This window comes from Schistocerca serialis, chromosome 1 (assembly GCF_023864345.2).
Source record: "Schistocerca serialis cubense isolate TAMUIC-IGC-003099 chromosome 1, iqSchSeri2.2, whole genome shotgun sequence".
Taxonomy (NCBI): domain Eukaryota; kingdom Metazoa; phylum Arthropoda; class Insecta; order Orthoptera; family Acrididae; genus Schistocerca; species Schistocerca serialis.
Genome location: NC_064638.1, coordinates 546,271,932 through 546,285,663, shown reverse-complemented (window position 1 = coordinate 546,285,663; position 13,732 = coordinate 546,271,932). Strand labels below are relative to the sequence as shown.

At 42.6% G+C, this 13,732-nt stretch overlaps 1 protein-coding gene across 1 annotated transcript in view; it reads right to left on the bottom strand.

Moving 5' to 3' along the window:
• The window catches only part of LOC126412701 (uncharacterized), a 236,234-nt gene that overhangs the window by 195,348 nt on the left and 27,154 nt on the right, over positions 1-13,732 (bottom strand). Inside the window, exon 5 of the mRNA XM_050082458.1 lies at positions 9,537-9,843. Coding sequence (XP_049938415.1) covers positions 9,537-9,843 — 307 coding nt within the window. The remainder of the gene's footprint in view (positions 1-9,536; positions 9,844-13,732) is intronic.

Below are 13,732 nucleotides of genomic sequence, written 5' to 3'. Positions count from 1 at the left end.
ATGAATGGTTGGTCAGATGAACAGTTGTTACATGTAGCCAAGATTAGATTAACAGGTGAAGCAAAGACAAATGTAAGGCGTTCTGAGGCCTTAAGGAAGGCAGGACAGTTTAAGCTGTTGAAGGAGGGGCTTCTACAAAGGTACAAGAAACAGAATAGCGCTCAGTGCTTTAGGGAGAGGGGGAGAGGTTGAGTACAATGACGAAGAAACAGGGGGAGATGGTAGAGAAATTTGCAGACAGAATAAGATAAGGCACTTGATGTATTTTTGAGGGGGTTACTGGTGCATATATAGTGGAAACTGCGTGAAGGGACTCCGAAAGATTTGTAATCGGCCATTCAGCTGGCAATCCAATGTGAGGAAATAGATGTGACAATGGGGGTACGTGATAGACAAACAGTGTTTACAGCGGGTATAAAATATTATAAGTGTGGTCATATGTGACATGTGCAGAGGTAATGTAGCCAGTCACCGAGGAAGGGGGGGGGGGGGGGGGGATCAGCAGTGTGGAGGATGGAGAAGTGGAGTTAGTAGAGGTGGACAATCGTTGAACGGCAGAGGGGGCCCAAGACCCAAAGGGAGCCCCTGTTTAACTTCAGTGCTACAAATACATATGCAGAGGTGGAATGCTCAGTGGTAGGATCCATAGGAACTAAAACATTTAAGATTTTGTTGGACTCAGGGGCGCAAGTGTCAGTAGCTACTAAGAGTTTAATGGGATGAAGGAAGTTAGACCCACCACGTTATAGGTTGCATGGAGTGGGGGATAAGGAGGTGATTCCTTTGTGGTCAGTGACAGTTAACTTTCGCATAGGGAAAGTCCAATTTGATGAATGCATGGAGGTAGCACCATGGGTAAGCAAGGGCTACGACATGATCCTAGCAGTAGATTTCTTGCATCAAATCATGCCAAAATTGACCTTGGACAATGAACTGTGGAACTTGGTGGAATGTTATTTCAGCTAGTGGAAACTGTTGTTGATGCAGAGCTGTTGTGAGGGTCATTCAATGTAATGAACAAACCAATTGAACCACGTACATTATCGTTAAGGCTTAATTCGCATGAGTGTGTGTCTGGTGGCACCAGGAAGTCGCTTTGGGTGAGTGTGGAGTCGAATCTACCAGTGGGTACAGTATGTGTTATTGAACCATTGGAGGATAATGAAGTTTTGGGTCCATTGGATTGTTTTGTGAAATGCAGTATTGTACGCATATAAGAGGGAGATGATGGTTGAGTAGTTCCCAGGAACATGGATAATTTTAATGCTGTAGACACGAATTTGAGAAAAGGAGTTTTAGTGGCAAATATGGATGTGCCAGATGACAAAGACTGGTGTTCGAGAGGTAGGCGAAGTGATCAACCACTAACTGCCGATAGAACTGCATTGCATGACAAAATTAAGCATATAAAGGAGGAGAAAGCGAGCATATGGAATAATTATTGTGGGAATTTAAGGATTTGTTTTTTCCGCAAGGGCTGTTACCTGCAACTCCATTAGTTCAACAGAGGATACCAACGGGGAATGAAGCACCTGTTTACCATAAACCATACAGAATAGCAAAGTATTTGCAGCCAATTGTGGAGGATTTCATTTATCAGCAGCTTGTGGACGGTATTATAGAGCATAGTAATAGTTGCTGGGGATCGGGCATTGTCGTTGTGCCTAAAAAATCTCTGTATGGAACTAACAAATACAGGTTCTGTTGTGACTACCGATACCTCAATAAGAAGACAGTAACAGATGCATACCCCATTCCAAACATATCAGAGACTTTGGACCACTCAGGACAGTGCCAGTACTTTTCTATGATGGATTTGACAAGTGGTTATCATCAGTTAGAGGTGGCTCCAGAGAATCGTCCAAAAACTGCATTCTCTACTCCTGGAGGCCATTACCAATACATCAGAATGCCACTCGGTTTGAAAAACACTCCAGCAACATTTCAGAGGTTGCTAGACAGTGTCTTGAGGGGTTTGAAACCACGGCAGTGTCTTGTCTATTTGGATGACATAGTATTTTCAAGTAATATGGAGCAGCATAGACAGCAGTAAGGGAAGTCTTTATGAGGTTATGAGCAACTCGTTTGCTGTTGAGCCTGGAGAAGTGTCATTTTGCATTAGGAGAAGTAAAATATTTGGATCATATTACCAGTAAGGATGGAGTGCGGACAGATCCGAGGTTGGTACAGGCTGTAGGGGATTTTTGGAATCGAAAACAGTTAAGGAAGTGCAGTCATTCATTGGAATATGCAATTTCTATCAAAAGTTCATGAAGGGTTTTGCAGATTTAGCACAGCCATTGACGTGATTGTTATGGAAGGGTGTGAAATTTGAGTGTACAGAAGAATGTCAACAAGCGTTTGACAAACTGAAAGAAGTGTTAACATCCAGTCCAGTTCTTGTGTTTCCAGATTTTGAAAAGGAGTTTATACTAGCATTCAATGCACCGAATCAAGCATTCGGGTGTGTTCTTAGTCAGGAAATTGATGAGAAAGAAAATCCTGTAGCCTATGCATCTAGGCAGTTGAATACAGCAGAGAGGAATTACTCAACAAAAGAGAGGGAGATACTTAGCACAATCTATGGAATCACATATTTTAAATGTTATTCATGTGGGAGAAGATTTCGGGTAGTGACAGATCATACTGCATTGAAGTGGTTGGTGGGGTTGAAGGATCCATCCACTAGACTCACTAGATAGGTATGAGGCTTAGTGAATTCGACCACAAGGTGGTGCACAAGCCTGGGATGACGCACAGTAATGTGGATGCACTGAGTAGAAAGGTGGCAAAAGTAGAAGTTATAGGTTGTGACCTAGCAGTATGGCAAGAATTGCAGAACACTGACAATAATTATAAATTGTATCAGACACAGCCACAATTTAATATGTACGACAGTCTTCTGTGAGAGAAATGAAGTTAGGGCCAAGGGTAGTAGTGCCAGCGAAGCTGAAGGATGAAGTTTTAAAGGAAGCACATGATCATGTCTTATCTGGTCATGGAGGGTGTAGAGCGATGAATAGAAGAGTAGGGAAGAGGTATTGGTGGAGAGGTAGGAAAGTAGATGTGGATCAGTATGTCAAGAACTGTATACCATATGCGCAGAGAGAAGAGTTGAGTCGGAAACAGATACAACTACAACGATAGCTGGAAGCGACATGTCCATTTTCTATGTTGGGGAGTGATGTATTAGGACCTTTCAGGCGAACACCGACAGGGAGCAGATTCGTTCTGACAATAATAGACCATTTTTTGAGGTATGTGGAGATGGTGCCTATTCTAAATCAACAGGCAGCAATGGTTGCGCAAGCATTAGTAAACAACTAGATTTTGATATTTGGTGTACCAGAGACAATAATTACTGACCAAGGGACCAACTTCATGTCGGATTTAATGAAGGAACTGTGTAAATTGTTGACTGTAAAGAAGGTGAGGATGAGCGTGTTGCATCCACAGGCCAACAGAAGGACAGAATGGGTACAAAGAACAATCGGGAAGATGCTGAGTTTTTATGTGGATTATTCTCATCACCATCAGTGGGACAAGTATTTGAAACATATTGTCTGCACATACAATGAAAAAATCCATACAAATACCGGTTTGTCTCCATATGAGGTAGTTTACGGGTGAAAAATGCCATCACCATTTGATTTAGTGAAGCTTCAGAAAGGAAGGACAGGTGAATCTATATGTCAGTTCGAGAGAACAATTTGGGATGTTTGTAAATGGGTACAAAAGGCAAATACAAAGGCTTTGGAAAGGCAGGAAGAAGCAGTGAAGTGGAAAGGAAGTTTACTGCAGTATAGAGTAGGGCAATGGGTAATGCTATCCAGCCCCTATACACCAAAAGAGAAAAGGAAGAAGTTCATCACGAGGTATCAAGGGCCATACCAAGTAGTTGAAACCACATCCCCTATTAATGTTAAGCTCCAGCTGCCAACTAGAACAATGATAGTACACATTGGGTAGTTGCAGCCATTTAAGGGTTATCCGGGTGTGATTCCAGGCATGTCACAGGAAGAAAAGAGGAAGAAAGAGAGAGTGAAGAGAGGTGCTAAGCACAGAGAAAATCAGGAAGATAAGAGTACAGCATGAAGTACCGTACACTTTGCAATCCAGAAGGTAGTAGAGTATTTGTAGGTTTTTTTTCTGTTTTCTTGTATGCATCAGTCTTTTCGAAGAGGGAACATAACGGTATGTCCAGCCAGGATGGTAAGCACCAATCCGGACACGTGCACAGTGCAGTTGTTTTTAGCCAGGAGGAAAGGAATAGACTGTCCAAGGGACATCATGGATCCAAAATTGAGCTTGCAACAGGTCAGGATGCATTGGATTTACTCGACCTACGAGAATTTGGTAGTAGTAGCAAGTTGTTTTCAGCAGGGAGTATTTGCAGAAGTGAAACATACAGAGCTTGAGGGGAGAGGAATTTTAATCAATGGAACAGCGTGTAACATAATAGGATCAACCTTCCACCTGCCAGCGTCAATTTCAGGAGTCACGCAATTGAATGTTATGCAGCCACAGCTGTACTGTCCAAAAGCCACTTTAGAGTTTTTGCCAAGGCAGAATCTGACCTTGTTAAATCAAACTCTGGTGCCAGGTCTGTTGAGATACAAAAACCAGTTCATTTTAGAGCAAGAGGGGCACATATCAGCCGAACAGCTTTGCAACATGTCACTCATTATAGGGAAAGGCAACAGCAAATAATGATCATTGTGAGCACCTCTGTGCCAAGTGTCTTCGCAGCCTTAACTTTGTTGTGTGTTGGTTTCATTCTGATCAGGTGGAGAGCCAATTGCAAGAGGGAACCAAGGGTAGTCCACGTCCCAGTGGATTGGATACCGAGGGCGTGAGATGAGCAGATAAGGGGTTGATCGAGCAGTGGTCATCCACTAAGGAATTTTTACGTTTTGTTTCATGTCATGTGTTTTAAAGGGCACTAGAATACATTTAAGTTTTCTAAAAGGAAGGAAATATGTCATAGGTGCTGACCCAAACAAGTTAAGAGTTAGTTAAAAGTCGACCCGGGGACCGTGTCTTTCTGAAGGGGGGAATGTAGCGGCACTACCGTTTGGGATAGGAAAAGTCAGTTTTGGTGCAATATTTCTGAGCGCACAAGTTACAGCCAGGCACAGGCCTGTTTACAGTGATTTACACTCATCGGCAGTTGCAAATTAAAATAGAGGCCCCAGGGGTGTAGAACCACCAGAAAAAGTACACGAAGTGGTTTGCATGGCGCAAGTCACAGGCAGAAGGGGCCCACTGGTCAACCTAAGTCTTATGAGTATGTGAAGTGGAGCACCGCATTTAGCAAAACAGAGGCACACAGCTGCATCTAAATAGTTGCTGGTTCACTAACAAAGCATTCAAGTGTGGCAGCTCTCCTGGACAGCGGGGCATGTCACACCACCGGCTACACACAGCAGCAGATGGAGCACCAGCATTCCAGTCCATGGCAGACTGCTTGTCCGACCCTCTGAGGCTGACGTGGGGCCCGTAGCCAGCCAGCAGCAGGCCACTCCATGGCTTGCTATTGCGAGCAGTTGTCTTGACTCCCAGTACGCACCGAAGACATCCAGGGCAAGGGCCACAGATTCAGCTGCCAGATCATGGGCGCTTGTTGTCGCCATGACCCAAATCACACCGTCAAGGACACGTGGCGTGGGTCGCCTTGCAGCAGGCGGTGCTGAAGTGGCAGGGGTGAAGGCCACTGAGTCGGCTGCCAGCACATCCTGACTTCCACACAACTCTGCGGCCATACAAGGCCGACACACAGCAGGGCGTTGCACGGGTTGCTGAGGCAGCCATTCCGTGCCAAGCTGTTTCACAAACAGCGAAGTGGTGTCCGCAGCATTGCAGGACCCAGTGATGCAGACTGAGAGGAATGGGGGCACTGTAGCTGGAAATAATAGATCACTTGGGAAACCTCTGCCCGTTACATTTGGTGATGCTGTTACATTCTGTGTCAGAAGTTCCTACTACAGTACTTCTCTGATTTCACAACATACTATAAGCTGTTTATGCATTGGAAAAACAAACTAATACTCATTATATAACTTTATGCTGATCACTACCAGCTATTTATACACATGCAAAAACAATAACTGCCTAATAAAAAATATTAGAGTTAGGTAAAATTTACATCCTTGAGGCAAATATTTCAATAAATTGTAGAAAAAATGACTAATGATGTATTCTTTTATTTTGTGTTTGAATATTGGGGGTTTTCAATTTCAAGTTCCAGGATTTAGAGTCCTAATCTAGAAAGAATGACAAGAGATATAAAATATATTCACAGATGCACTATGGGATCATAAGAAATCAGTATAGCCAATATGAAAGTGTAATAGAAATGCTAGGGAACATAATCAGAATATTTGGCAGAAAGGCTCCGCAGTTCTCATGAAACCTTGATTTAGAGAAAGTCCGTCCAGCCAATCTGCTGCCCTGATTGTGTATGTCATGTAGGAATCACGAGAATAAGACAGGGATCATGAGAATAAGATTAGAGAGTTTAAGTCTTTAGGGCATAAGTGAATTGAATAGGACAGAAAATCACTAATATTTGCATGAAATACCCACCATGGTTTACTGTGCAGTGGCTTGCAGTGTGTAGAGGTAGAGGGATGAAGGAAAAGAATTGGTGTGGTCTAGGACATGGGGAGAGTTCAGAAAAATTGCCCAGAATCCCAGGTCAGCAGAGAATTATCGGATGGGATGAGAAGGAAGACTGACCGTTGGGACAGACGAGATTTGAAAACCTGAGTGCTTAAAAGTGGAAAATAGGGTAATAGGCAAGACAAGAGATTACTGATTAAACATCATGCATGTATTAATAAGAGGGGAAAGCTAAGAGCTTTGTATATGGTAGATGTGCAGGGGAGTTGGGGGTTGGGTGTTGGGTTGGGGGAAGTGGCATAAACATGTCAGAATTAAAGATATAGAAAACTAAAAGGGAGTGCAGAAAGGAATAGTTGTGCAATCATACTGTAATTATCAGAGGAGATTTTAATCACAGAACAATCAATTGGGATAAATGCAGTTCTGTGGCCGTGTCCAGATATCAAGTGAAACATTACTAAATGTCTTCTCTGAAAACGACATAGAACAGATGATTTAGAACCCCACTTACGTTAGAAGAATATTAGATGCAATGGCAACTAATAAATCAGGCTTCTTCAAATATGTCCACATCAAAACTGATATTAGTGGCCTTGGGGCAGCTGCAGTAACAATGATTACTGAACTACAAAGGCAACTAAACCAAGTAGAAATATTTATATGTTCACTAAACTAGATGAAATGAAATGATCATATGGTATTATTGTATTATGGACATTTCCATTCGCCAGGAGACCATGTCTGGGATTGTTGGGCCATCTGGTGCAAGTCTTTCTATTTGGTGCCACTTTGGCAACTTGCACATCTTAGGATGATGGTGAGATGAAATGATTAAAACAATGCAAATACCCAGTCCTTGAGCAAAGAAAATCTCTGACCCAGCTGGGAAGCAAACCCACGACCCGGGACCCTATGACATTGAAGCAGTGACGTTAACCATTACACCATGAGCTGCACACAGTAAAGTAGATAAAGAAGCTATATGTCATATCTCAATGAGGAACTTGAAAGTTAAAGTTCAGTACAGAACAATGTAGAGGAACTGTGGCTCAAGTTTAAAAGAACAGTTGACCATGTACTGGATAGATATGAATGCAGTGTAACAGTTCATAATGGAAAGGACCCTCCACAGTATATAGTCATCATAAAGAAACTCTTAAAGAAAGAGAGGCTACTGCATAACAGGTATAAAACAAAGCATAAGGCTACAGAAAGGATATGGCCAGGAGACATAACATCATCTACTAACTACAAAATGGAAATTTTGTGTATGTTTCTTCATACTGCTGTGGTCCTTTATCATTAAGTATTATTACTTTCAGTACTGAGTCCATGACACATAAACAGACAAATTCCCTCAACAGAATAGTGTTCCCCATGGAATTTTAATCATTGTTAGTCTTCATAAGAAGTAATTCCTCTACAGTAAAGAGCCCAGCCTAATATTTATTATTTGTGGTGGTCCTCTTCCAGTATCCCATTTTCCCACTATGCATCCCAGAAGCAGCTTTCATGCCAGATTTTGTTCCACATGCGTAGTAAAGCCTGTTTCACCTCTATTGGGCTAAGACGCTCACTTAATTTTGTATTGTTTTAACTATTACATTAGAATTACATTCATTGTACATAATGTACTCAAAGAATGAAAAATCAAAAAATTTGTCCATAAATATGAATATAATAGACGGAAACATTCCACGTGGGAAAAATATATCTAAAAACAAAGATGATGTGACTTACCAAACGAAAGTGCTGGCAGGTCAATAGACACACAAACAAACACAAATATACACAAAAAATTCAAGCTTTCGCAACCAACGGTTGCTTCATCAGGAAAGAGGGAAGGAGAGGGAAAGACGAAAGGATGTGGGTTTTAAGGGAGAGGGTAAGGAGTCATTCCAATCCCGGGAGCGGAAAGACTTACCTTAGGGGGAAGAAAGGACAGGTATACACTCGCACACACACACATATCCATCCGCGCATACACAGACACAAGCAGGCATTTGTAAAGGCAAAGAGTTTGGGCAGAGATGTCAGTTGAGGCGGAAGTGCAGAGGCAAAGATGTTGTTGAAAGACAGGTGAGGTATGAGCGGCGGCAACTTGAAATTAGCGGAGGTTGAGGCCTGGCGGATAACGAGAAGAGAGGATATACTGAAGAGCAAGTTCCCATCTCTGGAGTTCTGACAGGTTGGTGTTAGTGGGAAGTATCCAGATAACCCGGACACATCTTGGCACAGTGTTACACCCTCCGGGTTATCTGGATACTTCCCACTAACACCAACCTGTCAGAACTCCAGAGATGGGAACTTGCTCTTCAGTATATCCTCTCTTCTCGTTATCCGCCAGGCCTCAACCTCCGCTAATTTCAAGTTGCCGCCGCTCATACCTCACCTGTCTTTCAACAACATCTTTGCCTCTGCACTTCCGCCTCAACTGACATCTCTGCCCAAACTCTTTGCCTTTACAAATGCCTGCTTGTGTCTGTGTATGCGCGGATGGATATGTGTGTGTGTGCGAGTGTATACCTGTCCTTTCTTCCCCCTAAGGTAAGTCTTTCCGCTCCCGGGATTGGAATGACTCCTTACCCTCTCCCTTAAAACCCACATCCTTTCGTCTTTCCCTCTCCTTCCCTCTTTCCTGATGAAGCAACCGTTGGTTGCGAAAGCTTGAATTTTTTGTGTATATTTGTGTTTGTTTGTGTGTCTATTGACCTGCCAGCACTTTCATTTGGTAAGTCACATCATCTTTGTTTTTAGATATATTAGTCTATAAATAGTAAGACATCTGTAATAACAGTCATAAAAAATTTAAAAAATCATACCATAAGTGTGATATGACAGGCTACACAAATACTTTGAAAGGCACATCAGAACAAGTAGCAAAAAGTGTATGCACATAACATTCTACTAACCTTTATCAATATCATTCACAAATTTATCCCAGCAAATGTATGACTCATTATCTGGATCTTTATAAGCATCAGCTAGTGAATGGATCTCAGTCTCAGACATAAATAGCCGTTGTGTTCCTGCAACTCCCAGCATATCCAGAGCACATCGAAATTGTTCTCGTGTCACACGACCAGTTTTATGAGGATCCTTGTCTGTGAAAACTTCACGAGTTCGAATTCCTTCACTCAATACATGATGCTGCAACCGTCTGACTAGCTGATCTGCACTTTCATCTGGTGGGTAGGTTGTCAATGCAGTGTGTGTTGCCTGTGATGAATATCAAATGTTAAAGGATTACTGGTTCATACTGCTCGTGAGTAGTGGAACAATGTTATATCTTTTGGATACATAGACTTCACACACACACACACACACACACACACACACACACACACACACACACACACACATTGATCAGCCAGAACATTATGACCTCATACCTAATGGCCAGTACATCTAGCCATAAATTCTGGAGAGGGGGGCAATAAACTGATGCCATTTTCAACCACATCCCAGATTTATTTGACCAGGTTCAGATCTAGTGAGTTGGGAGGGGGGGGGGGGAGGGGGAGCAGGAGGGGGGAGGAGGAGGGTCGCACACCAATTGGAATTCACCACTGTGTTCCTCAAATCAAAATTAATTTCAGTTTGAAGAGGAAAAATTACAATGTTAAATTAAATGTAGATGGCATCTCTACAGACTGTGTAACAAATGCAAAATTTCTAGGAATGAATATTTATTCTCAGTTGAAGTGGTGTCAACACACAAAGGTATTTGCCAACAGAATGTCATCAGCATGTTATGCCCTTACAATCCTATCATCAGTGTCATGCAGTGTCTTTTAGTTACATATTATTCATATGTACACTCAATTCTTAGCTATGGCGTTCTTTTTTGGTGAACAAATGCACGAAATATGAACACAATTTTCAAAATATGAACACAATTTTCAAACTCCAGAAAAGAGCCATAAGAATAATAACAAAAAATACCAGTCGAGCTCGTTATAAAGATCTGTTCAGAACACTGGGGATTTTAACTGCTCCATCCATGAAGGGGTGTATGTGGTCTACAACCAGTGTACGATACTCCTTGGCCATCACAGTGCCTTGCACGAGCACTACTATATCCATCCTTCAGAGCATACTAGAGCTGCTGCCAGCTTGTCTCCATCCTGCAGTACAGGTGTCAAGGAGTTGTTCATCTGGAACACAACAGGTTCTCACCCTCCCATTGGCATGACGGAAAAGGTATCAGGATTCCTTAAATCATGCAATGCTCTACCACAGTGCCAACAGCCAGTGCCGATGATCATGTGACCATTTCAGTCATAGTTGCTGATGTTGTGGTGTTAACATTGGCACATGTGGAGATCTTTGGCTGCAGAGGCCCAGCATTACAAGTGTTTGGTTCACTGTGTGTCCAGCATTAGCCTAATGTTAGTTTCACCACAGTTTGCTGCCTGTCCTGTTTTACCAGACTGCCCAGCCTACAATGAGCGACATCTGTAATGAGAGGTAGCTGACTGGCCCCACAATGTCTGGACGTTGTTTCACCTTGGTTTTGCCACCTGTTGAAGACACTCATCACAGCATTCCTCTAATATCTGACAAGTTGTGCAGTTTCTGAAATGCTCACGCTGAGCCTCTGGGCCATCACAATCTGTCCTCAGTTAAACTTAGCCTGTGCCTTCCCCATTCTACACACGGACAGCTAGCTCACTGATACTACATGCACCACGTGCATGCTGGACTAGCAGCCATTCCATGCCAGGTGATGCTGCAATCACCAGTACAGGTTTACATCAATAGTAAGTTGGTAATCATAATGTTCTGGCTGATCAGTGTATATAAAGTCCACAGTAACATGCCCAAACCTTGATACATTGTAAGTCAGTTTCCTTTTTCTTTCTTTTCAATCTCTGCTCCATAAGCAGCAGCATCCTCTAACAATAAGTAAGCACCCCTCCACATTTAAGCAACTGTTTTTATTCAATTCTACTGTGGGATGTGCTATCTTTCAATCCAAATGTCAGTTACCACATTGAGATATAACGAATTGTGATAACTTAATTCTCTGTCAATTCATTTTGAACTGTCTGCATGTTGTTTTCTAAGGCAGAGATAGAGACCCAGCTTGGCATTTGCCTAGACAAGTGTAAAACATCATACAAAAGTTACACTTCTGTTGTATAGTGTATCAGATTAACAGAGCATTAATGCATCACGCACATTTGATCCACATATAATTAGCCTCTCTACCCTAAACAGCTCAAAACATATGAATTATATCTCTTAAATAACAGTACATAAACAAATACACACATCAAAAAAAGTTTTGCATCGCCTTGGTCCTGAGTGTTCTGGAACTTGTACAGAAAATTGGAACAGAGATCAACATAAACATCATTTCCGCCCTTTTTATTGCTCATGAAAACCACACATTGCATGTTGCACCACCATACAGCAAAATCTTCAGAGGTGGTGGTCCAGATCGCTGTACTCAGTGGTAACTCTAATACCCAGTAGCACATCCTCTTGCACTGATGCATGCCTGTATTCATCGTGGCATACTATCTACAAGTTCGTTCAGGCACTGTTGGTCCAATTGTCCCACTCCTCAACGGCGATTCAGCGTAGATCCCTCAGAGTGGTTGGTGGGTCAAGCCATCCTTAAACAGCACTTTTAAATCTATCCCAGGCATGTTTGATAGGGTTCATGTCTGGAGAACATGCTGGCCACTCTAGTCAAGTGACGCTGTTATCCTGAAGGGAGTCGTTCACAAGATGTGCATGATGGGAGGTGCAAATTGTCATCCATGAAGACGAATGCCTCGCCAATATGCTGCCTATACGGTTGTACTATCAGTCGGAGGATGGCATTCACATATCGTACAACCATTATGGTGCCATCCATGACCACCAGCGGCCCCACATAATGCCACCCCAAAACAGTAGGGAACCTCCACCTTGCTGCACTCACTGGACAGTAGGTCTAAGGTGTTCAGCCTGAGTGTGTTGCCTTCAAACACATCTCCAACAATTGTCTGGTTGAAGGCATATACGACAACTTATCAGTGAAGAGAACATGATTCCAATACTGAACAGTCCATTTGGCATGTTGTTGTGCCCATCTGTACCACACTGCATGGTGTTGTGGTTGCTAAGATGGACCTCACATGGACGTTGGGAGTGAATTTGTGCATCATACAGCCTATTGTGCACAGTTTGAGTTGTAACACAATGTGTTGTGGCTGCACGAAAAGCATTATTCAACATGGTGGCGTTGCTGTCAGGGTCCCTCCGAGCCATAATCCGTAGGTAGCAGCCACCCACTGCAGTAATAGCCCTTGGGTGGCCTGAGCGAGGCATATTATCAACAGTTCCTGTTGCTCTGTATCTGCTCCGTGTCCGAACAATATCGCTCTGGTTCCCTCTGAGATGCTTGGACACTTCCCTTGTTGAGAGACCTTCCTGGCACAAAGTAACAATGCGGACATGATCAAACCATGGTATTGACCATCTAGGTATGGTTGAACTACAGACAACATGAGCCATGTACCTCCTTGCTCGTGGAATGACTGGAACTGATCAACGTCGGAGCCCCTCTACCTAATAGGCACTGCTCGTGCATGGTTGTTTACTCTTTGGGCGGGTTTAGTGACATCTCTGAAGAGTCAGAGGGACTGTGTCTGTGATATAACATCCACAGTCAACGTCTATCTTCAGAAGTTCTGGGAAGTGGGGCAATGTAGAACTTTTTTTGATTTGTGTAATTTCCCATAAAAATAATGTGTACAATATACATATGAATGTAGAAGCTAAAACAGCTACAATTTTAAAGTATAAGAACATGTTTTAACCAAATAAAAGTTTATTAAACCTGGTGATATAGGTTGGCTGTATAGGGCAGTTTCACTTTCACTAATTTATAAAGAAACACTTACATAACACAAGAATCAATGCAGTAAAAATACTTACCCGCTGAGTTCTTCAAGCTTATAGGTCAATCCATATAAACCATTGAGTAAGGTACTGCAATGGTTAACACACTCAACTGATATTCAGGAGGACCATACTTAACATTTCTGTTTGGCCATTAATGTTTTGACTTTTCTATGGTATCCTAAAACAACTTCAGATGCATGCCAGGGCG